The sequence below is a fragment of the Canis lupus genome, chromosome 7, assembly GCF_011100685.1.
Source record: "Canis lupus familiaris isolate Mischka breed German Shepherd chromosome 7, alternate assembly UU_Cfam_GSD_1.0, whole genome shotgun sequence".
Classification (NCBI taxonomy): Eukaryota; Metazoa; Chordata; class Mammalia; order Carnivora; family Canidae; genus Canis; species Canis lupus.
In genome coordinates, this window is record NC_049228.1 from 79,442,966 (window position 1) to 79,465,970 (window position 23,005).

General features: G+C 40.1%; 1 protein-coding gene across 6 annotated transcripts in view; it reads left to right on the forward strand.

Moving 5' to 3' along the window:
• Nucleotides 1-23,005, forward strand: part of DYM (dymeclin) — a 343,179-nt gene that overhangs the window by 59,681 nt on the left and 260,493 nt on the right. For all 6 annotated transcript variants that reach the window (XM_038543986.1, XM_038543991.1, XM_038543989.1 and 3 more), the window contains 3 exons: nt 2,802-2,895; nt 3,871-4,004; nt 16,119-16,191. In XM_038543986.1, coding sequence (XP_038399914.1) covers nt 2,802-2,895; nt 3,871-4,004; nt 16,119-16,191 — 301 coding nt within the window. The remainder of the gene's footprint in view (nt 1-2,801; nt 2,896-3,870; nt 4,005-16,118; nt 16,192-23,005) is intronic.

The following is a 23,005-nucleotide window of genomic DNA, read 5'->3' on the forward strand; positions in this document are numbered from 1 at the left end:
GAGATAGCAAAAGCATAAACCTCAGGTCTGCATAAAAATGATTTTTTCTGGCAGCATAGGCCAATGTGTTTGAGTGTTTATATTTCCGTTTTTCAAAACAGTTAAAGAGATTTTAAAAAAGAAACAAATATTCAGAACTGGAATCTCAGTTTGAAAACCATTTGTAGGGATCCCTGGGTGGCGCAGCGGTTTAGCGCCTGCCTTTGGCCCAGGGCGCGATCCTGGAGACCCGGGATTGAATCCCACGTGGGGCTCCCGGTGCATGGAGCCTGCTTCTCCCTCTGCCTGTGTCTCTGCCTCTCTCTCTCTCTCTCTGTGTAACTATCATAAATAAATTAAAACAAAATAAAATTTAATATTAAAAGAAAAAAAACCATTTGTAAAGCAGAAAGACTTAGCATTTGTCACTAACATTGTTGATTTTGGGCTCAGTACTTAACCTTTCTGGGTCTCTTTTTCTTAGTAAAATGAAAGGTTCTGACTAATGGGTCTCTTCCTTCTGATGAGTTTTCTTTTTTAAGTTTTTATTTAAATTCCAGTTAGCTAACATACAGTGTAATATTAGTTTCAGGTGTACAGCATAGTGATCCAACACTTCCATACCACACCCAGTACTCATCACAAGTATGCTCCTTAATCTTCATCCCGTATTTCCTCCACCCCCCACCCATCTCCCCTCTGGTGACCATCAGTTTGTTCTCTATAGTTGAGAGTCTGTTTCTTGGTTTCTCTCTCTCTCTCTCTCTCTCTGTGTGTCACTGTCTCTTTTATTTCCTTTGCTCATTTGTTTACTTAAATTCCACATATGAGTGAAATCATATGGTCTTTCTCTCACTTATTTTGCTTAGCATAATAGTCTCTAGCTCTGATGGATTCTTAATTTTTGTGTTTCTGTGATGTGTCAGGGTTATCCAGAGACCTAGTAAAGCTAATGGTCTGCATTTCAGTCCAAGTCCAAAGACCTGGGAACATGAGAGCCAGTGTTGTAAGTCCCTGTCCAAGGGCAGAAGACCAGCATATTAGCTCAACAGGCAGAGATAAAGCGAAGAGGATTCAACTTTCCTCTGACTTTTGTTCTGTTCAGACCTTTCATGTGTTAGATGAGGCCCACCCACTTTGGAAAGGCCAATCTGCTTTGCTCAGTTGAAAATTAAAGTGCAGAAACACTTCACATGCACACCCAGAAATAATGTTTCACTAGATATCAGGGCGTCTTGTGGCCCAGTCAGCCTGCGCATAAAATTAACCATCACATACCTCGTTTGCTTTGCAGACAGGACTTTTATTGCCATTATGTCTGATTTGTTGGCAATAGGAGTTGGTATAGGACAGCATTTTGGAGCCAAGGATTGGAACCAGTAAACAAGGATGTATCCTTGAGCAGTAACAATTGTAGACAGGAGGATCTGTGAGATGGAGGTGATGTTGGTATTTATCCCAGAGTTGGTTTGAGGATTAAGTGAGATGATGTGTATAAAGCACTTATTGTATAAATTAGTCAGTGTCTGTTAACCTGTTGTTTCTTTTGATGAGAAAACTGACATTGGAGAAGAAAAGTAGGTTGGTCTGAGTTTTAATATTCTGTTAATTATAGACTTGGATCTAGAAATCAGATCTTCTCATTCTCTCTTTTTTTAAAGATTGTATTTATTCATGAGAGACACACACAGAGAGAGGCAGAGACACAGGCAGAGGGAGAAACAGGCTCCCTGCAGGGGGAGCCTGATGTGGGACTCAATCCCAGAATTTAGGGATCACACCCTAAGCCAGAGGCAGACGTTCAACTGCTGAACCACCCAGGTGCTCCTGATCTTCTCATTCTCCTCACAGTACCTGTTCGGTTGTCTGGCTCGATTTGCTGAAATGGCCAAATGTAAACTTAAAATTTTTTTAAACAAATTCATGAAAATTTTATCTGATCAAATAGCTTCTCCTTGACCATATTGCTTTATATCTGTTTATTTTTCATTAGAATGATTTATGATTATCTGAACAGAGTTTTACCATTGTAATTTATTGTATCTATATATTGGAGATCATTTTTAAAAAAATATTTCCTTCCCTTCCTCCTTCCCTTCCTTTTTTTGAAGTAGGTTCCACACTCAGTATGGAGGCCAACATGGGGCTTGAACTCTTGAGCCTGAGATCAAGACCTGAGTTGATTCTCCCTCTGCCTATGTCTCTGCCTCTCTCTGTATATTTCTCATGAATAAATACGTAAAATCTTTAAAAAATAAAAAATAAAAAGGGATGCCTGGGTGGCTCAGTGGTTGAGCGTCTGCCTTTGGCTCAGGGCATGATCCCAGAGTTCCAGGATTGAATCCCGCATTGGGCTTCCTGTATAGAGCCTGCTTCTCCCTCTGCCTGTGTCTCTGTGCCTCTCTCTCTCTCTCTCTGTCTCTCATGAATAAATAAAATCTTAAAAAAAAAAAAAAAAGACCCGAGTTGAGATCAAGAGTCAGACACTTAACCAACTGAGCCACCTAGGCATCCCAACATTTGCTTTACTAAAGAGAAGTATATGTGTGTGTATTAATTGAATAAATATTAGCTATCTTTTTCTTTGTAGTTTTGAATTCTGAGTTGAATTGGCTATTTTCGCCTATTGTGTCTATATTTTCAGTTTGCAAATCATTTTTTGTTCAGAATTAAGACCAAGCAGCAATTTCTCTCATTATTTCCCTAATTAGATGTGAAATTGACAGTAAGGTTTGTCTGTGAAGGTTTTATAATGTTCTAATATGTTCACTTTGATTTCAGTTTTTAATTTTAACTTTTTAAAATTTTACCTTCTCTTGCAGTTATAAACAACCCTCGAACAGGAAACCTTGGTGCACTAATTAAAGTCTTCCTTTCTAGAACCAAAGAACTAAAACTTTCAGCAGAATGTCAGAAGTAAGTTGGATGATTAAATCATGTTCTCTTTATGTTTAGCAATATGAGTATTTTTCATTTTTTGGTAGAAATAGATTGTGGTCTTTTGAAAGCTAAAAAGGAATTCTCATTATTAAAAAGTTATAATTTACTGTCCAAGTCATTGTGGTGAGATTATGAATTCTGGAATCTGTTTGATTTCAGCATTTTAGACAATATTCAGAAATATATTCCTTAAGGTTCATAGTGATGTAATTATTATTAAAAAAAAAAAAAAGGTAGTTCCCTCCCCATTATCACTGTTGCTCATACCAAGTTTGAGTAGTAGTTCATTCCACATCTTTCTTTCTCCCTTTCCTAGTAGATGAATGAAAATTCAGATTAGATATATAATTTTATTTTATTTTTATTTTAATTCCGGTATAGCTAACATAGATATTATAATTTTATATTTGATACATTGGAAGGTTAATCTTTTATGCACTCAAGCATTTTTTAAAACCAGTTTTGGATGTCAGTCTCTTAAAAAATTATTCATTGCCCTGCTTCCAAACAAATTGTATTGAAGTCAGTTAAAATTTTTCTTGTTGAGTTTCATGGTTACTTAATACAAATTGTACTGGGCTGGTGGCAGTGCCCTGCTTAAAATTTTGGTTGTATGTTTGCATATATTCTCTTTATGTTACTATGCTTTTTAAAATTTTTTTTACTTTTCTTTGAACTGCCTGTGTGTGGGACATGTATGAAGTTAAGAACAAAGAGCAGTCATGCCTAAGGAAAACGTTTTTATTGGGTTAACTCATGAAGTAAAATACGCAGAATGAAATATGAAGTAGACTGGAATAGTGTAATAAATCACGAGACATGAAAAAATATGGACATTGTCTTTATATTATAAAACAGAATGGGCAAAATGCCTGAGAAATCATGAACTTGATAGTGCCTGTGCTCCAAATTAAATACCAATTCTGTGTAATTTTGGTATTTTCTTTCTAGCCACATCTTCATTTGGCAGACACACAATGCTTTGTTTATTATTTGCTGTTTGCTGAAAGTGTTCATCTGTGAGATGTCAGAGGAGGAACTGCAACTTCATTTTACTTATGAAGAAAAATCTCCTGGCAGTTACAGTAAGTGTTACATTTGAAGATGTTCTAGGGATAGCATGAGTGACATAGAAGGATAAAATTTGAGGAATAAAAGTATAATTTTGAAAATTCTGTTTTTCTTTTCATCATTTTCATTTTTGAAATGACCTGGCTCTGTCACTGTTTTTTCTCCTATATTAATTTCAGATGGCCAAGACTCTCAATTTCTTTTTTTTTCTTTTTCTTTTTAAACAAGGAAGCCAGTAGGATTGAAGCTTTTATTTACTTTCAACTTCTGTGCATATGTAAAATAAAATTAAAAACCACAAATATACCTTTCAGAAAACAGAGATGTCAACTTCAGTATCTTTACCTGGGTGACATATTAAGGGAGACAACCAATCAGAATTACAGATTTTATAAATGTTAAAGATTACTTTCAAAGGACACAACAATCTCTGGATCTTTGGGACTACTTGATCAGAAATAACAGTTAAGGACAATTTTATGATACTGAAATATGTGGTCTTTTTCTAAAGACAAAGGGAAAGGTTACCATTATCTTCTGATATTGCCAAGGATTTGTTGTTGTTTTTTTTTTTTTGCCAGTGGTTTGGAGGGTCTGTAGTTTTCAAGATGGTGTGTTTCATTTTGTAAAATTAAAACTTACAACCTAGAAAGTAGAAGGGCAGAATGAGATTCTTAATGAAATACGGGGAATATGGCTAACTTTGAGGGCAAAGACATTGTTGCTAAGGTTCCTGGGTTCATTTTTTAAAGCACATCTCTCTCATTAGGCTTTTTGTCTACCTAGAGCTTTATACATCGATTTTGAGTTTGACAAAATAAATGTCTTCAATTTACTATTGTGATAATCTATTTATTAAAAATATACTGATGTTTAAATGGAGCTTTTAATCAGAATTGTTTCTAGCATGTGTTAATTTTGTTAATGCTAGGCTTTGTTTTTTTGGTACCGAAAGTGCCAAAACAGCCCTCATCAGGGAGTTGAAAACCTTTCCACAGAAGATCTAGTAACAAGAATGGAGCATGTTTACCTCATGGTGCCTGAAAGCTAAGCCAGCCAGGAACCTCCAAACCCAGCACTTTGTTTTGCTTTATGTCAAACTGTTATGCCTGTATTGTACTTTAAAATAAATGCAATGATACTGTGTTAACATAAAATTATTTGTCATTATGTACCATTGAGTGAGATAGACTGTATTTATTTTGAGGCCCAGAAGGACCCTCTTTGTACCTGCGCTCTCCACTCCTATCCAAGCTTGAGAGCACAGTTTTGTTATATATCCTATATAACTTAAAGTGAGGGCAGTGTAAAAATGACACTTTTCCAGCCATGGGCCACATGATCAAGATGGTTGTCTTACCAAAAGAGCCACCGATGAGGTCTAATATTGGTAATCTGTCCATGTACTGGCAGATTGTCCTTTTTTTTATATGGAGTTAGCAATTCAGAATTTTATATACAGTCTTTCATTTTATTCTTTCATTTACAGTTGAGTCTACTGTTGATCCACCAGTTTTAAGTAGTAAATATCCTTTTAAGGTTAAAGGCTTCCCATTTTTGGCATACATAATTTTCATTTTCATCTTTTAGTCTTACTTGTTGCTAGTTTGAGATTTCTACTTATCACTAGTGTGAGTTCTTTTTACATTTTATTTTAATGTCTTTGTACAATTTATAGAAGTAATAAAATGATTGCACAGATAGTTAAATGGTAAAAAACAAAAAAGAGTTCATTGCGCAATACCTAAAAACATCTGTTTGTCAGCTAGAATGTGGATCTCTGCATCAGGTGCAGGGATAGAGAATAGCAGTACAGGTTGTTTGGAGATTGAATTGAAAGCGGAGGACCGTCTTCAAACAGTTGAGCAAAGTCAGCTGAGGGATTTGAGGATTTTTTGTTTCTGATTCACTGTCATTCTGTGATGAGATGGTTGTTGCTGGCACTTTTGGTGAAGCCTGCTTTATGAGGGTCATATGACTCCCCCTACACTTCCCCGTTTGTAATAGAAATTTTGTGAACTTTTCTCCGCAGGCTATGTAGTAGTAGATTGCTTGCTAGAGGGAATTTGTATCATTTTGTAATTCTTCCCACTATTGCATGCCTCTGAGAGTGGTCAAAGGGGATAAAAGCTAGCCCTAGGCAAAACTCTCAAGTACTACAAACTTGTCTGTGTTTTCCCTTTGCCTTCAGAGTGAATAGGGTCCTCTATCTTGATGACATTGCTTGTTACCCCCAAGGTAATCACTGATACCTATTTTATATTTTTCTATCTCATAAATCCAGTATTTTAAGTCTGTAGAGGTATGAATTTGTAGTTCATTTCAGCAAGCACTTATGGTGGTTTGTTTATGTATTTGATAATGTTGATTGTGAGTTTTTGCTTGTTCAATCTTAATCTGATGCCCCAAATAAGGGAGGGATTTGCATTGGTTACTAGAGGGATCTAGACTGCACCACCCGAGGCCATTTAGCCTCCTTCAGAGGTTCTTGGCTTAATGTGACAGCTCAGGTTCAGCTTGTGAGTGGCAAGCTGGTGTCTAGGCTTTGTGGCTTGGAATTGGCATTCATCGGTAGGGTTACCCTACCCTTAGAGTTTGTTTACTGCTCAGTGTTTTACTCTAGATTCAAGCCACAGTTTGTTTGCCTATGGTTCTTTTTGGTTGTGGTGCAAGGGTCCCTGGAGATTTCCTTTACTTTCTGGAAGCTCATCAATGCACTAAAAAGTGTACTTTAGCCAAGAACTAGTTGTTTTCTACTAGAGGCCTCTTTGGAGTAACTACTCCACGAATAACTGTCGCCAGTGGAAGGCAATTATAGTTTCTTTACAAATATTTTTACTTTTTTTTTTTTTTAATGATGGAAGAAGCCTTTGGAGATTGAGACTGATGACAGAAGCCAAAAAAAAGGGGGGGGGGGGGAGAGCTGGATGGAAAGCTCAGGGAAGTGGGGGGCGCTAGGATCCAGAGCACAGAGAAGGAGTGTCAATTTGCTTTGGAGGAGGCTCCCACCTGTGCCAGCAGTGGTATGTGTGGCACTGAGGCCTTGGAGGATCCGGGTCATCTGCCTAGAGCTGGGCACATGTAGCCAGTTATCACGGCTCTGTGGAGGGCAGAAAAGAGACTTGAGGCTTGTCATGCCCAGGTAAAATGGTTGTTTCACCATGTTTCCTCAGCATAAAATAATTTCATATAAATTGATTTGAAAAAATTGTTTATTTTGTGGGAATTGCTCTCATGCATGGTGGATTGAACCCACATGTTTATCTGTGCTTTCTTCTGAAACCCCAATAAAATATCAGTAAAGAGACTTACAAAGTCATCAATTTGTTACTAAGAGGAGGAAAGGGGAACACAATGTTAATAACATTTCGCAGATTGGAAAATTGAGTAATGATGAACTTATCAGTGAAAGCTAAAGGCCAAGTGCCTTCAGGGTCACAGAACTCCAGGAAACAGTCAGTTCTTGCCATAGAACCCTCAAAAGGCTTAGGTTTGGAAGTACTAGGTGTCTCTGAAGGCAGACACCCAGGAGGAGTGATTGAAGGAAGCAGCTGAACGCTCAGCTCCTCTCCTTCACTGTGCGTGGTCAGAAAACCACCCCTTCCCTGGTTTAATACTAGAATGTCTTCTCACCGAGGCCGAACCAAGAGGGTCTTCCTGCGGGAACTCTGGGGCACAGTGGAGGGGTGGGGGTACTGAGAACAGGGCGAGGAGCAAAGTCTATGAACAGAGGAGTAAGGCATCTGGACTTGGCACTGGAGCTGTACCCACTATGTCCCCTTCCCTGCAGAAGGTTAATGTATACTGTTCTGGAGAAAATGAACCAAAACCAGGAAAAAGATGTAGAGATGCTAATGCTCAGGTGTCTCTCGATAAAACCGCTCTTACCTGCCCACTGGGAGCCATCACTTGGCAGGCTGCACCTGTGGGCGCACAGCTTCTATTAGCCTTGGCCTCCTTCTGGCAAGTAAATGGAGAACCAAGGATCCTGAACAGTTGAAAAAAACTTCCAACTTCTGAGAGATCCAAAGGAGAAAAAAAAATGATAGAAGATGGGATATTTATGGAAATTAAAAAATAATCCAAAAAAAATCCATAATCATACCTCTCTAATAATAACTACTTTCCTCTTCTTTGTCCTCTGGCTGAAACTCTTTGGAAGTACCTTCAAAATCTGTGATGTATTCATTTAACTAAATGCAGTAGAGATAAATCTCCCTCCTTTGAAACTAGTTTTGAATTTTTTCAGATGGCTGAGGTGCTGTGGCTCCCAAGGAGTCCATTCCCAGCCCCCAGTCTACATATGTGTTCTGGGGCATCAGCAACGCTTGATGAGGGCAAGGCTGTGGATCTTCCACATGGACACTGGGGCACTGAAGAAACTCAGTAAGAATGAAAAATTAGTCAAGAAGCTGGCCAAGAAGTATGATGCCTTTTTGGCTTCAGAATCTGTGATCAAGCAGATGCCTCAAATCCTGGGCCCAGGCCCAAAGAAGACTGACAAATTCCCTTCCTTCCTGTCCCACAGTGAGAATGTGGTGGCCAAAGTGGATGAAGGGAAGTCCACAATCAAATTCCAGATGGAGAAGGTGCTGTGTCTGGTGGTGACTGTTGGCTACATGAAGATTATAGATGAGCTTCCATATAACATCCATTTAGCTGTTAGTTTTCTGTTGTCCTTGCTCAAGAAGAATTGGCAGAAAGTTTGGGCTTTATATATCATGAGCACGATGGGTGAGCCCCAACGCATGTACTGAAGCACAGCTTAATAAACCCTACTGCTAGCATAAATATATATACATATATAACTCCTACAACTCAGGGAAAAATAATCTGATTACAAATGGGCAGAAGATCTGAAATGATCTGAAATGATCTTTGGATCATTTCCAAAGAAGGCAGCTAGCCAAGAGGTATGTGAAAAGATGCTCAACATTACTAATTATCAGGGAAATGCGGATCAAAACCACAATGAGCTATCACTTCACACCTGTTGGAATTGCCTGTTACCAGAAAAGACTAGAAATAGCAAGTGTTGGCAAGGATGTGGAGCAGAGGTAACCCTTGTGCAACGTTGGTGGGGATGTAATGCACTGTTGGTACAGCTGCTACAGAAAACACTGTAGAGTTTCCTCAAAAAAAAATTAAAAGTAGAACTACCATAATTATCCAGCAATTCCATTACTGGGTATTTGGAAAAAAAAGGAAAACACTAATTAAAAATATATATTACCCGCATGTTCATTTCAGTATTTTTACAATATCAAAGATATTGAAATAACGTACATGTCCATTGAATAAAGATGATGTGATATATATATATACACTGGAATATTATTCGATCATAAAAAATGAAATCCTGCCATTTGCAACCATGTGATGAACCTCGAGAGCATTAGGCTAAGTGAAATAAGTCAGAGACAAATACCATATAATCTCTCTCATATGTGAAATCTAAAAACCTTTAAATATATAATCATATATCAAGCTCACAGATGCAGAGAAGAGGTTGAGGGGGTGTGAGAAGTGGGTAAATTTATTCTTTAGTTTACATAAATTGAATGTGAAAAATAATAAAACTGAAATTTAAGAGGAAAATAATTTGAATTGGCCTAGAATCTAAGTATGTATTATGCAGTGCAATACTCTGTTGCATATATATTCCATATGGTTAGTAGTTGCTCAGTAAAATCTATTTCCAACCTTTGTCCAACATACCATGAAATTGCTTTCTATCCCTTTCTGTTATCAACAGTTTTTATACTGTGCTCAACTTAGAAATAAAAATGGCATATTTTATAGTAAAACCTGGAAGACTGTATTGTCTAGACTGTGTTGTCCTTGAGTATAATTAGAAACATTTCCATTTGACTAATTAGAAACATTTCTTAATAGCAGACAGCCAGAATTACTGTGATTTTATTGGAATATGTGAGACACAGTCTTATATTGTAATGCATTAAAATGTAGATCAATTTTCATTTTAGGAAAGAGTCCATCTGCTTTTCCTTAATTTATGATTATTTTATAGATGCATATTCAGTTTTGCTCCTTAGAAGTTTAAATGATTTTTAATACTGTAGAATAATTCCAATACTAGTTTCACAATTGAACTGCTAATTACAGTCTCTACCATGGTTTCCGAATATAAATTTATAGTAAATACAATTGAGCCTATGTGTCTTCCATGTTAAGGAAGTCATTTTTTCTCTGAACTTTTTAGGCCCTAGGGGAACCTGTTTTTGGAATACAGCTCAGTCGTTACTTGATTATGTTTTTAGTACTTGTGTTTGGCATGGTGGAGCAGCATTTAGAAACCAACAGCTTGACTTTGTGCGTGAAAAGTAAACAATGAGCTCTCTGTGTTGTAATATTTCCATGTTACCTGATTTAAATGACCCATATGTTTCTTTTTTCTGGCTGCTTTGTTTTCCACCAATGCTATTTTTTCCCTCTTCCTTGAGTGAGTGCTTTTTTCATTATTCTTTTCTCCTTCTCTCCCCTTCCCTTCCTACTCTAGTGGAAGGTATTGGATGATAACAGTGTCTTGTTCTACTCTGGTTCCCTCCCTAGGGAGAATGTGGTGTTTTAGCGCATGGTGTCAATGGGTGCTGGACGGCTGTTTCATTGTGTAGATGACTGGAGTCGTAAGGGACCATGTATATCGTCTGGTCTTTCATCTGCTTCCCCTGGTGTCGCTCACAGGGACCAGAGAGGTGGGCTCAGGGCTTTAAAGCAGGGGAACCCCAGATAGAGGGGTGAGATTTCAGTGACCTCGTTGTACATAATACTCATAATAACAGTTTATATTTATTAATTGCTTCGAGGTTATTTCTAAATTGGATATTTAAATCCAAGACTTGCAGTATGTGTTGATGAATGCATAACATGTCACCTGGATGTGTAAACTAATACAGAGTATTTTGTATGTCTTCCCTCAGATGGTTTATAGTATTCATTTACCAGGGGCTCGTGTTTAGAGTCTTCAGTGAAACATGGGTTGACTGACTGGATTTTTTCAACTTTGTATAGAAATGAGTTTTTAAAAATAGTTTGAGGGTTTTTTTAAAAATATATTTTGGGGGGAGATTCATTTTTTTTTTTTTAAGATTTTATTTATTTATTCCTGAGAGAGACAGAGAGAGAGGCAGAGACACAGGCAGAGGGAGAAGCAGGCTCCATGCAGGAAGCCCGATGTGTGACTCGATCCCTAGTCTCCAGGATCATGCCCTCGGCTGAAGGTGGCGCTAAACCGCTGAGCCACCTGGGATGCCTTGGTTTTTGTCTCTTTAATGAGTCTGGATTTGGATTCAGATCTAGTTTGTGCCACTTACTGTAAGTAAACTGACCTCTTTGAGCCTTGATTTCTTTATCTGTAATATGATGGTGATGATCATACCTACTCCTTAAGAGTTATTGTCAGGATTAATATGACATAAAGAGTGAAATGCTTGGCAACAGTGCCTCTCAAAGGGGAGAGTACTCAGTAAATGTTAGCTATGAATATTATCTCAGAGAAGCTAACATTGAAAATATAAGCATGTTTGGAGCTATAAGAGGCAATTTAAAACTCTTTGACTGGGACGTCTGGGTGGCTCAGTGTCTTGAGCATCTGCCTTGGGCTCAGGGCGTGATCTTGGAGTCCTGGGATCGAGTCCCGCATCGGGCTTCCCACAGGGAGCCTGCTTCTCCCTCTGTGTGTGTCTCTGCGTGTCTCTCTCTCTCTCTCTCTCTCTCTCGAATAAGTAAATAACACCTTAAAAAAAAAAAACTCTTTAAGAGAGAAAAACTCTGAGTTTAAAACTTCGTAATAAACATTCTGAATCTCTTCAAAGTCCTTTGCTCAAAGATCTTCAGTTTACTGTGTCACTGACCCAAAGATTGCAAGGACTTTTCAGATTCTCTTTCCTGTGAGAAATGCATGAGTGTTACTATAATTTTTGGCAGGTGAGTTTATGTTTACTTGTTTTTATTGGCACTAAAGAAGATATTTGGCCTCAAATGAAAGCTGAATGATACAAACATTGCTTGGAAAAGAATGCAGTATGAATGACTTGCTTAATGTCAGACCTGGTGAGCAATCAAATCTTGTCACTCTTCGATTGATACACACTACTTGCTTTTAGATTAGTCCCAGAAATAAGAATATGGTATTCTTATACTAAGGATATTTTGTTTTAGTAAATAGAAGTTGTCTGAGATTTCAACTAGGAATTGCTTATTTTTGTCATTTGTTAGAATTTTGGCCTTGAGGGCAGCCCGGGTGGCTCAGTGGTTTGGCACTGCCTTCAGCCCAGGGCCTGATCCTGGAGACCCGGGATTGAGTCCCACATCAGGCTCCCTGCATGGAGCCTGCTTCTTCCTCTGCCTGCGTCTCTGCCTTTCTCTCTCTCTCTCTCTCTCTCTCTCTCTCTCTCTCTCTCTGTCTGTCTCTCATGAATAAATAAATAAAAATCTTTAAAAAAAATTTTTGGCCTTGAAATAGCACATTTCACTTCTATGAAATGTATTTATCATTTATTAAGTTGATAACAAAGTTGTGGACATACTCCTTGATTGACTTAAGCTGTAATCTTGGTGCAAGTCATGATTTAGATGTCACATGGAATAGAATCCAGAATCTTCTTCACTGCGCTAAGATTTGAGGGTGAGATGTGTTTACATCCCCTTAGAAAAATATCCAGCCATCTGTGGTTCCTTAGCATTTGTTCCCTCACTTAATTAAAAATCTTCTGATTTCTTGGCTGGACAGGGGTATACCTTAAAGTGGCTTGCTGATATGGTCTGGAATTTTCTTTAGGGAATCAAGGAATGTTTTTAAATGTCCTTACTTGGGTCTGGGTCACTGTGTTCTCTGGGATGAGCCAAGGGGTGACATTTCAGCAAGCTTGTATGAATTGTATATTATATGCCAACAGATCAGCTTGGAGTAGGTTATCGACTCACTTGGGTTATGTCGGATGGCTTTGGCAATGAGAAGGATTTTAGTTATATAGACTTTTTATTGTGCAGACTCAGAGACCAGTGTTACTTATTTCTAAATTTTACTTTCTTCATGGTTTGAGCTAAGCCTGGCATTTCTAGAGTGAGATTTAATATAGCTAATGAAGTTGGTTCTTGCCATGTTTTCTTTGTAGCATTGGTGGGCATTTTCAGTGTGATTCAGTATTCTCTTCAAGCACTGCACTCAACTCCCAGAGGGTTACTGTGCCAGTTCTGGCTATGGCAAGGCAGGAAGGAATTTTTCATAATTTCTGAATACCAGGTGATACTGTGGTGTAGGAAAAAAGAATTGTTAAACTTTGAAATTTCAAGTACTTTGATGCTTCGGAAATAACCACTAGATTCGTACTAGATCCTAGGTTTGGTTTGGCAAACCTGTTTTGAGTGTAGGTTATGTGTTAGTGTTAAGCTCTTTGTCAGTCATCATCTTCAAAGAGGACAGAGTTCAGGGGCACCTGGGTTAGCATCCGACTCTTTTTTTTTTTTTTTTAAAGTAAAGATTTTATTTATTCCTGAGAGAGAGAGAGAGAGAGAGAGAGAGAGAGAGAGAGAGAGGCAGAGACACAGGCAGAGGGAGAAGTAGGCTCCATGCAGGGAGCCCGATGTGGGACTCGATCCCGGGTCTCCAGGATCACGCCCTGAGCTGAAGGCGGCACTAAACTGCTGAGCCACCTGGGCTGCCCAGCATCCGACTCTTGATCTCAACTCAGGTCTTGATCTCAGGGTCATGAGTTCAAGCCCCGTGTTGGGCTCCACACTGGGCAAGCCTACTTTATTTTTATTATTTTTTTTTAATTTTTTTTAAAAAATTTTTATTTATTTATGATAGTCACAGAGAGAGAGAGAGAGGCAGAGACATAGGCAGAGGGAGAAGCAGGCTCCATGCACCGGGAGCCCGATGTGGGATTCGATCCCGGGTCTCCAGGATCGCGCCCTGGGCCAAAGGCAGGTGCCAAACCGCTGCGCCACCCAGGGATCCCAAGCCTACTTTAAAAAAAGAAATATAGAGTCTCATAGAGGCCTGCCTACGTATAGACTGAAATTATGGTGTAATGTAACCAAGGTAACAGTGAAAGACATCTACAAGGCAAGATGTTTATAGATGATTATTTTTATTCAGAGTGAAGCAAGAGAGTTGGTTTTTTTTTTTTAATTTTTATTTATTTATGATAGTCACAGAGAGAGAGAGAGGCAGAGACAGGCAGAGGGAGAAGCAGGCTCCATGCACCAGGAGCCCGACGTGGGATTCGATCCTGGGTCTCCAGGATCGCGCCCTGGGCCAAAGGCAGACGCTAAACCGCTGCGCCACCCAGGGATCCCGAGAGTTGGGTTTTATGGAGGAGAGGAATACTGAGGATAATTAGGTGGTTAAACATTAGCTTTTTAAAAAGTCAGGTTTTTGTTTTGGAGGGCATTCTCGGCAGAGGGAATGTCATTGAGGAGTCATGAGATGGCATGTAGCAGGTTGCCCGGGACTGTTGGAATAGAAATTGTGAGTGATGGGGGAGATTATGGTAGAACGGGGTATGGGGCCTGTGTTTTGGAGCGTCTAGCATGCTGAAATTTTTTTTTTTTTTGGTACCTAGTTTTTTCTGATAACTAGTTTTCAGCTTAAAGTGGTTGCAGAGCTGTAAGCCAGGAGAGGAAAGGAGGGAGTTTAGTTAGCTTCATTTGGCAGTGGTCTGGAGTTTGGGTTGGAGAGGAGTACGATTGGAGGTAGGAATACTAGTTAGGAAGGCTGAAAGAAGTTCAGGAGTGAGTTATAATTTAGTAAGCTTAACTGAACTGACATGATGAAATAACAGAAGCCTGACGGGGAGTGTGGAAAAGTGGGAACATCAGAGAGGTAGGCTATGCAATCGAGTGGACCCAGGGCTTGGTTAAAAAAGCATAGGAAAGAGTAGTTGGGGCTTGGACCCTGGATTTTTTTTTTTTTAAAGATTTTATTTATTTTTTCATGAAAGACAGAGGGGGGGTGCGCAGAGACACAGGCAGAGGGAGAAGCAGGCTCCATGCAGGGATCCCGATGTGGGCCTTGATCCTGGGACTCCAGGCAGGCACTAAATCGCTGAGCCACCCATGGATCCCCTGGGCCCTGGATTCTTGATGCAGTAAAGGAAGCAGAAAGAAGCAATAAGTGGCAAAGATGGGTTCTGTTTTGAACACGTGGAGTTTGTGGTGCTAGTGATGCATCTACATGGAGATGGCTAGTAGGCAATTGGATAGAAAGATAAGGAGTTCAGTGGAAAGGCCAAGAGGAAAACTGTCGCTGTAGGAATCACCAGTAGTGATTGATGAAGGACATAGGGAGTGGGAAGAGGAGAAAGGCAATGGTGGAATTCTAGGGAAAGCACCAACAGTTGAAAGCAATTCTGGGGAGGCAGATCCTGGGAATGAGCAGAACGAGTAGATTGGAGACAAGGTTTTGGAGAACCTGAGGGGAGAGTGAATTTTATGAAGGAATTGGTGTTAGTAGTGTTTAGAGCCATTAGTCACACAAGCTGTTGGTTGGCTTTGGAAATTAGACAGTCACTTAGAGCAGTTTGGGATAGGGGAGCATTTCCACTAGCATGGTAATTTTCATCCTGCCATTACCACTTAGTCTGTGATTTGGGAAAAGCCATTTTACCTTTGGCTCTTTATTTGCAAAGACGTGGAAACCCTCTTAGTGGGTTTCAGGCTGTGATCTGTAGGGCCCTACAAGTTCAGAAAAGGTGCTTTGAGGCTCATCAGGGAGACCCAGCATTTGATCGGGTATTTGCTGAGGGAAAGAGGTACAGGTGTTCTATTGATTCAAATAAAGCAGCAAGAACAACTTGATTTTTGGGGGTCTATTTTATATATTTCACTTCATTATAAAATTTCATTTGAAAAAACACAGTATAGAAGAGATTTGAAAACTTCTGGCCTACAAGAACCATAAAAGACTTTGACACATTAAAAGTTATGTAATAGCTAATGTTCAAAATTCCTTGGTTTGGATTTTATTTGAGGTCAACTTTAGTGTCTGAATTTGTGTAATAATAACTTGTTATTCTCATTAGGAATGAAGACTGAGCTTCTAATTCTAAAAAGCTCTATTCTATTTCATATTTTCTTAAAAAATTCTTAATGTGTCTTACCAGGTTCTGACTCTGAAGATCTTTTGGAAGAATTGCTCTGTTGTTTGATGCAGTTAATCACTGATATTCCGCTCCTGTAAGTTCTGGCCAAGCCAGGATTTATCTTCTTTGTATATTGAGTATGGTAATTGATCACATCGAAGGATTTGTGGCTCCTGGTGTAGTGTTTTTATGTGTATATTTCTGTGTCCATCCATGGAGTCATTCTGTATCTTTGGCCTAATAATATTTATACTCTATGTGTTATCAGAACAAGAATTTTATAAGGGGATATTAATCAAACTCTTTAGGAATATTGAACAAATGATAGCCACAGAATTAATCTCCATAGTGGTATCTTACAGATCTCTGTAAACAGGGTGCAAGAGAATCTAATCCTTTAATATGTGGTGGAGGCAACTCATTAACCACCCAGGATTCTCTCCTTCCTTCTTTCCTGATTTCCTTTTTTTTTTTTTTTTTTTTTTAAAGATTTTATTTATTCATGAGAGACTCAGAGAGAGAGAGAGAGAGAGAGAGGCAGAGATACAGGCAGAGGGAGAAGCAGGCTCCATGCAGGGAGCCTGATATGGGGCTTGATCCTGGGACTCTGGGTTGACGCCCTGGGCCAAAGGCAGCCGCTAAACCACTGAGCCACCCAGGCGTCCCATTCCTTCCTGATTTCTGACCACTTTTGGAGAGATGAGGTTTCCCTTTCTAGCCTTTTTTCAAGTTAGGTGTGGTTACCTGAGATGTAGGGGAACATCCTCCAGTAAAACTTGTGGGTAAACCTTCTCAAGAAAGGAGGTGTATCTTTCTGTTCTTGACAGCCTTCTTTCCTGCTGTCTGGAATGTGGACAAGATAGTGTCAGTTGTGTGTCTTTCTTGCACCATGAGCCCAGAGACCCACGGAAAATTCTGCTTTGATATCATTGAGCTGCTGGATCAAAGTCATTAACTGCCAGTGAGTGCCGCCTCGCCACTTTCACCCCCCTTTCATTTGCCACCCCAGTGCCCCCTTGGCAGACTTCTCATGTGAGAAAAACATATCCTGTTTGTTTCCTGTAACTGGATTTCTGTCATTCCAGCTGAATGCAGTTCCTATATGGTATAAAATGTTCCTTTTAAAGATGTTACTCTTAACTTTTTTTTTTTAATTGTCTCTCTGGAGCCTTTTTAGACATGTTTGTAATTGCTTCTCCCCACTAATCAAATTTGAATGCCTCAGATAACACCTATGTCTCTTTGTGTACTTTGTGGCCCTTTGGAGGGACACAGAGCATTATAATATCTATGAAGGTTTTCGTCCCTGAAGAATCAATTTTCACTCTCTTGGGGGTGATATCACTCCAGTGAGAATGTATATTTTAAAGGACTTATTATTATTATTATTATTATTTTAAAAGATTGTATTTTTAAGTAACCTACACCCAACGTGGGGGTCACATTTAATAATCCCGAGATCGAGAGTCACATGCTCTACTGACCAAGCTAGTGAGGCACCTCTAAAGGAATTCTTTTTTGAATCAAGAAGAAAAGCTTAAGATTGATCCTTACAGAACCTCAGTTAACACAAGGATATCACTGCATGCGTGCTATTTGCCTGTGGCCCAAAAAGGAAGGACCAGGTATTCATGAGAAAACAGGCTCCTGGCCTCTGCTGTGCATAGCTGTAGCACCTGGGACTATAGTCTAGATTTAGAAACTCCCTCTGAGAAGGAGAAGCACTGAGCAGGGGACACCTCCCCCCCAACCCCCCAACATGTGGCTCGATCCCAGGACCCTTTGATCATGACCTGAGCTGAAGGCAGACGCTTAAACCAGCTGAGGCACTCAGGTGCTCCAACATCTCCAGTGTTGTCTGGGGACCAGTGTGTGCCCAGCTTAGTTTTCAGGCACCTCAGGAACTAGATGTGGCCCCACGACATGGTTTGCGCCAATGCAATGTAAGCAGAAGTCATGAGGTTGCAGAGCTTGTACCTTCGGTTTTTTTGCTTGTTGCCTTCTCTTCCTTCCTGGGATGTGGAGGCAGTGCTGGGGCCATCTTGAAACTATGATAATGAGTGCCACATGCAGGGAATAGTGTCCCAGGAGCAGGGACTATTAATGATACCGGGGAACCATTACCCAGCCCAAGATGGCGTATCTTTGGATTTCTTCTTAAGTGAAAAAAATAAACACTTATTTTGGTTAAGCCACCGTGGTCAGGTTTCTGTTACATGTGGCCAAATGTGGGAAGGGGAACACATAGATTGTTTACTATTTACTTGTCATTGTATGTGCAATACTTCATGTGTTCTTAATTTTAAAAATAGTTCCATCTCTATTATGTTTATGTTATTACTAAATACTAGCGATTTAGTGTATAGCCTTAGTGAGTACATTGCTTTTTTTCCACCTCCTTTGTTAATAAAATGTCTTGGTGAAGTTAAGGGGAATAGAAGTAGTGAATCTCGTTAGCTGGTAAATAAGGCTTGAATACAATGAATAGACCAGTCACTTAAACACTCTTGAGGAGCAAGCAGACAGTGTTGTAATATATCAAACATTTCAGTGTTTTAATGTGTTTATACTTTTTAAATGAACTGAAAATGCACAGACAACCAGATGTCTTGTATTATGTACACTCAGCTTTAACCAGCTGCTGAAACAATTTCTTATGATTTAATGTTCTTGGAACTCCATCCTACAAGAAGGTTTGTCTTGGTAACAGTTTCCATGTGAAACCAAACTACTACTTAAGTGTTTCATCTACTATAACCATAGTGCAGGTTTGTGGGTCAGCTTCTGACTTAAGGGGGAATATTAACTTGAAAAGTAGGGATGCTCTCATACCTCACCATCACCAGTCTCACTGTAGACTTGTCATATTTAACGTCGGCAGGTGTGCAGCGAGAGGAGTTTGGTGTTAGTGGCCATTGAGGGGTAGTCAAAACTCACTTAAACATTTCTTACGAGACTGTGAAATCATTCTATTAATATTGAAAGCAAGTGATTACCAAGAGCACAGATAGATATTTAGAGATCTATAAACTGTTTTTAAGTGATACTTTATTATTAAGAGAAAATGGTGAACTGCAGTAGTTTAGATAAACTCCCAGAAGTTGTAGGAATTCACTTGTAATAGAGCTTGACTTTTAAGTAGTTAGTTGATACTGCTTCTAAGACAGGTTGGGTGTTTTGATAAAATAATAATTCTGAGATACTTCAAAGTCTGATTAAAACGTACATCTTCCACACATCCTTTCTTAACTCCATACCTCTCAGCATTTATATATTTGAAATAAAGATGAAGTCATTCACAGGCTCATGACGATGTTTTTCAGTGTATATTGGGCTGATCCCACTAGAACTGAAATAAGTCTGCCAAAAGTAAAAGCCTGTCTTTGTTATATACCTTGGCCTCAAGGAAGTGCATGGGAAGGAATAAAGTTTAAGATGAAGGTATTTTTCTCAAGACACTACTAGTGCAATATGAAGAACATGATTTGGCGTGCCAGAGTTCAAAATGCAACACTTAGAATTTGCAACAGTGGATCAGTTCTCACAGTGTTACGGTTGAATTGGATTTCTTGTCTTTTTATGTGTTTTTGGTGGTGTTTTTATGAAAGCTGTCACTCTTACCTTCATGTGATGATGCTTCTGTTAGCCTTAGATCCTAGCCCTTTCTCTGGTGCCACTGCTCCAGACAAGTCCTTGTGAGGTCTGCTCGGAGTGAGCCATTCCACTGGCCCCAGGCCAACATACAGTCTCTGAGATCCATTTATGTGTTCTTCTTATCAACCTGTGAACTCAATCCTTTAGTTCTCAGCCTGGCCCTCATTTGCAGATTTTTTAGTTATAGTTTTTTTTGTTGTTGTTATAGTTTAATAAGAATGTTTTTCTTTATTTTTGGGGGGAGGGGAGAGAGAGAGAGAATATGAATGGGAGAGGGAGAGAAAATCTCAACCAGACTCTGCACTGAGCCTGACATGGGGCTTCATCTCATAACCCTGAGATCACCATTTGAGATGAAACCAAGAGTTGGATGCCCAACCACCTGAGCCACTTGGGTGCCTCAGAATGCTTATCTTTTTTTTTTTAATAAGTTATGTATTGATAAGGCTGAGATATTCTTAATTGATTGCCTTCACTGCCTTTTTCTGGATGTGTGTATTTGTGCAGTGTGACTTTGTCTACCTCTCTAGTACAGAGGACACAGGTGTCCCTGCTAATTTGGAACATACCAACCCACTCCTGTATCAAGGGCCTTTGCCCTCTCTTCTTCTTCTGCCTTGAATATCTCCCTTTAGATGTCTGCATGGCTCATGTCCTGACTTTCATGCTTCCTTCTGCTCAGAGGAGGTCTGCTTCTTAGAAGGTCCACCCTAACATAACACCCCTCTCATTCTCACACCTTTGTTTTTACATTTACCACTGCTTTCCGTATTATCTGTTATTTCTCTTGCTTGTGTTTCTCAAATAACATTAGAAGGCAAGCTCCATGAAAACAAGGACTGTTCTTGTGCCTGTGTTTGTTTTGCTCACTGCTGTCATCCGTAGTATTCGGGCTAGCCTGGCACATAGTAGACTCTCAACAAATATCTGTTGAGTGAGTAAGAGAATAGGGGCACAACTTGTTCAGTGTACTTAATGCATTTTGTCTGTCATCATCTGGTCTATATGACACATTCCATTGCAAATGTAGTGGCTCAAAGCCCTTTGCAGTCGTATATTGTATTATAAAATATTGTATTATAAAATATAGGTGTCTTATATATAGTCAAAGTAGAAAGGGGCTGTAGAAACAAACACTGAGAATGAACATCTGACAATATTTAAGGAATTGGTAGTTATAAATGCTGAGGGGTCTGGGACCATATAGTTTAGGGGCAGTCAGCTTTATATCTCATCAGTCCTCACATTATCCCTTCACAGTAAAGTAAATTCTCTTTCATTAGGTTCATTTTCAAAAATGAATATTGGGAATATACTATTGTCTCTAACATCCTAGGTCCTGGACAAAGAAAGGTGTGACTTCTGAAGAGCTTAGAGATGAACAGATACATAGAAAGATAGCCCAGGAGGAGGAACGGTTGCTAGGTGCTACAGTTGCTTGGAGCTAGGAGTGATTAGCAGTGGCTTGGTCATTGAAGAGCCAGAGAGGAGCCAGGTCTGGAACTTTTGGGTATAAATAACGTATCTGAAGAATCACAAGTGCATTGGTTTGATTAGAGTAGAGGGGTTGTGGGAGATTAGAGATAAGGGATGGACAAATTGTGTTGTTTGGTGGGGCAGAGATTTGAATTTTATTCTATTTATTTTTAAAGATTTTATTTATTCATGAGACACACGGAGAGAGGCAGAGTCACAGGCAGAGGGAGAAGCAGGCTGCATGTAGGGCGCCCCATGTGGGACTTAATCCCAGGACCCCGGGATCATGACCTGAGCTGAAGGCAGATGCTCAACCACTGAGCCACCCGGGCGTCCCAGAGATTTAAACTTTAGAAGGACTAACGGTTTATGTTTAGAGTTCTCTATTAAGCTGTAAAAGAAATATTTTTAGAACTTTTTTCTCTAAAAATCCATTCTAGAAGTATTTGGGTAGGAATGGAACCGATTAAGAATCTTATTTATGAGATATGCTTTGTCCATAGGGTTTCTGAAATGTAATAAAATGCTAGGAAATGCATATTTATTCAACCCATAAACTAATGATATTGGCTTCGATGTTATACTGTAGAATTTTTTTTTCTTTTTTTTTCTTTTTTTTTTTTACTGTAGAAAATTTGAACGTTGAAAACTTTTGGTGCTAACCGTGAGCAGGTGGCTGAAGAATGTGAAAAGCCCTGAGCAGTTGATGGAGGAGAGTGAGGGAATGGGAGGGACCCAGGTTGATAGTGAAGGGCTGAACTTTTGGGAAGGGGCCTTTCTGGAGCCCTGCGTTTGGAGACCTAAGCCCTCCTCTACACGCAGCTTCAGCAGTGTGGGCAGCCAAAGCAGGTCAGCACCTACGTAGGTGCTGTGATGGAAATATCTCTTGTAGGTTTCTTTTTTTTTTTTTTTAATTTATGATAGTCACAGAGAGAGAGAGAGAGGCAGAGACACAGGCAGAGGGAGAAGCAGGCTCCATGCACCGGGAGCCCGACGTGGGATTCGATCCAGGGTCTCCAGGATCGCGCCCTGGGCCAAAGGCAGGCGCCAAACCGCTGCGCCACCCAGGGATCCCCTCTTGTAGGTTTCTGGTTGAATCAGTGTGCTATTTGAGGTGAATTAAAGGTAATAGTGTTTCCATATGCCAAGACTTAATAGAGAATAGATAGATCATTCTCTGTTAAGTTCACAGTAGCTTTTTAGTTTGAAAATTGATTCCTGGAAACTGGGGCAAGATGGCGGAAGAGTAGGGTCCCCAAATCACCTGTCCCCACCAAATTACCTAGATAACCTTCAAATCACCCTGAAAATCTATGAATTTGGCCTGAGATTTAAAGAGATTTAAAGAGAGAACAGCTGGAATGCTATAGTGAGAAGAGTTTATGCTTCTATCAAGGTAGGAAGACGGGGGGAAAAAGAAATAAAGAAACAAAAGGCCTCCAAGGAGTAGGGGACCCGTGAGGAGCCGGGCTGAGGCGGGGGCGAGTGTCCCCAGGACAGGACAGCCCCGTCCCGGAGGAGCAGGAGCTGCACCAACCTTCCCGGGCGGAAAGGGGCTCGCAGGGAGTTGGAGCAGGACCCAGGAGGGCGGGGATGCCCTCGGGCTCCCGGGGACACTAGCAGACACCTGCGCCCCGGGGAGAGCCCCACACCCCACGGCCGAGCTCCCTAAGGGCTGCGGTGCGCTCGGCGGGACCCGGAGCAGCTCGGAGGGGCTCGGGGGCGGCTCCACGGAGGGGGCTGTGGGGCGGGAGCGCGAATCCAACAGCGCAGGCCCT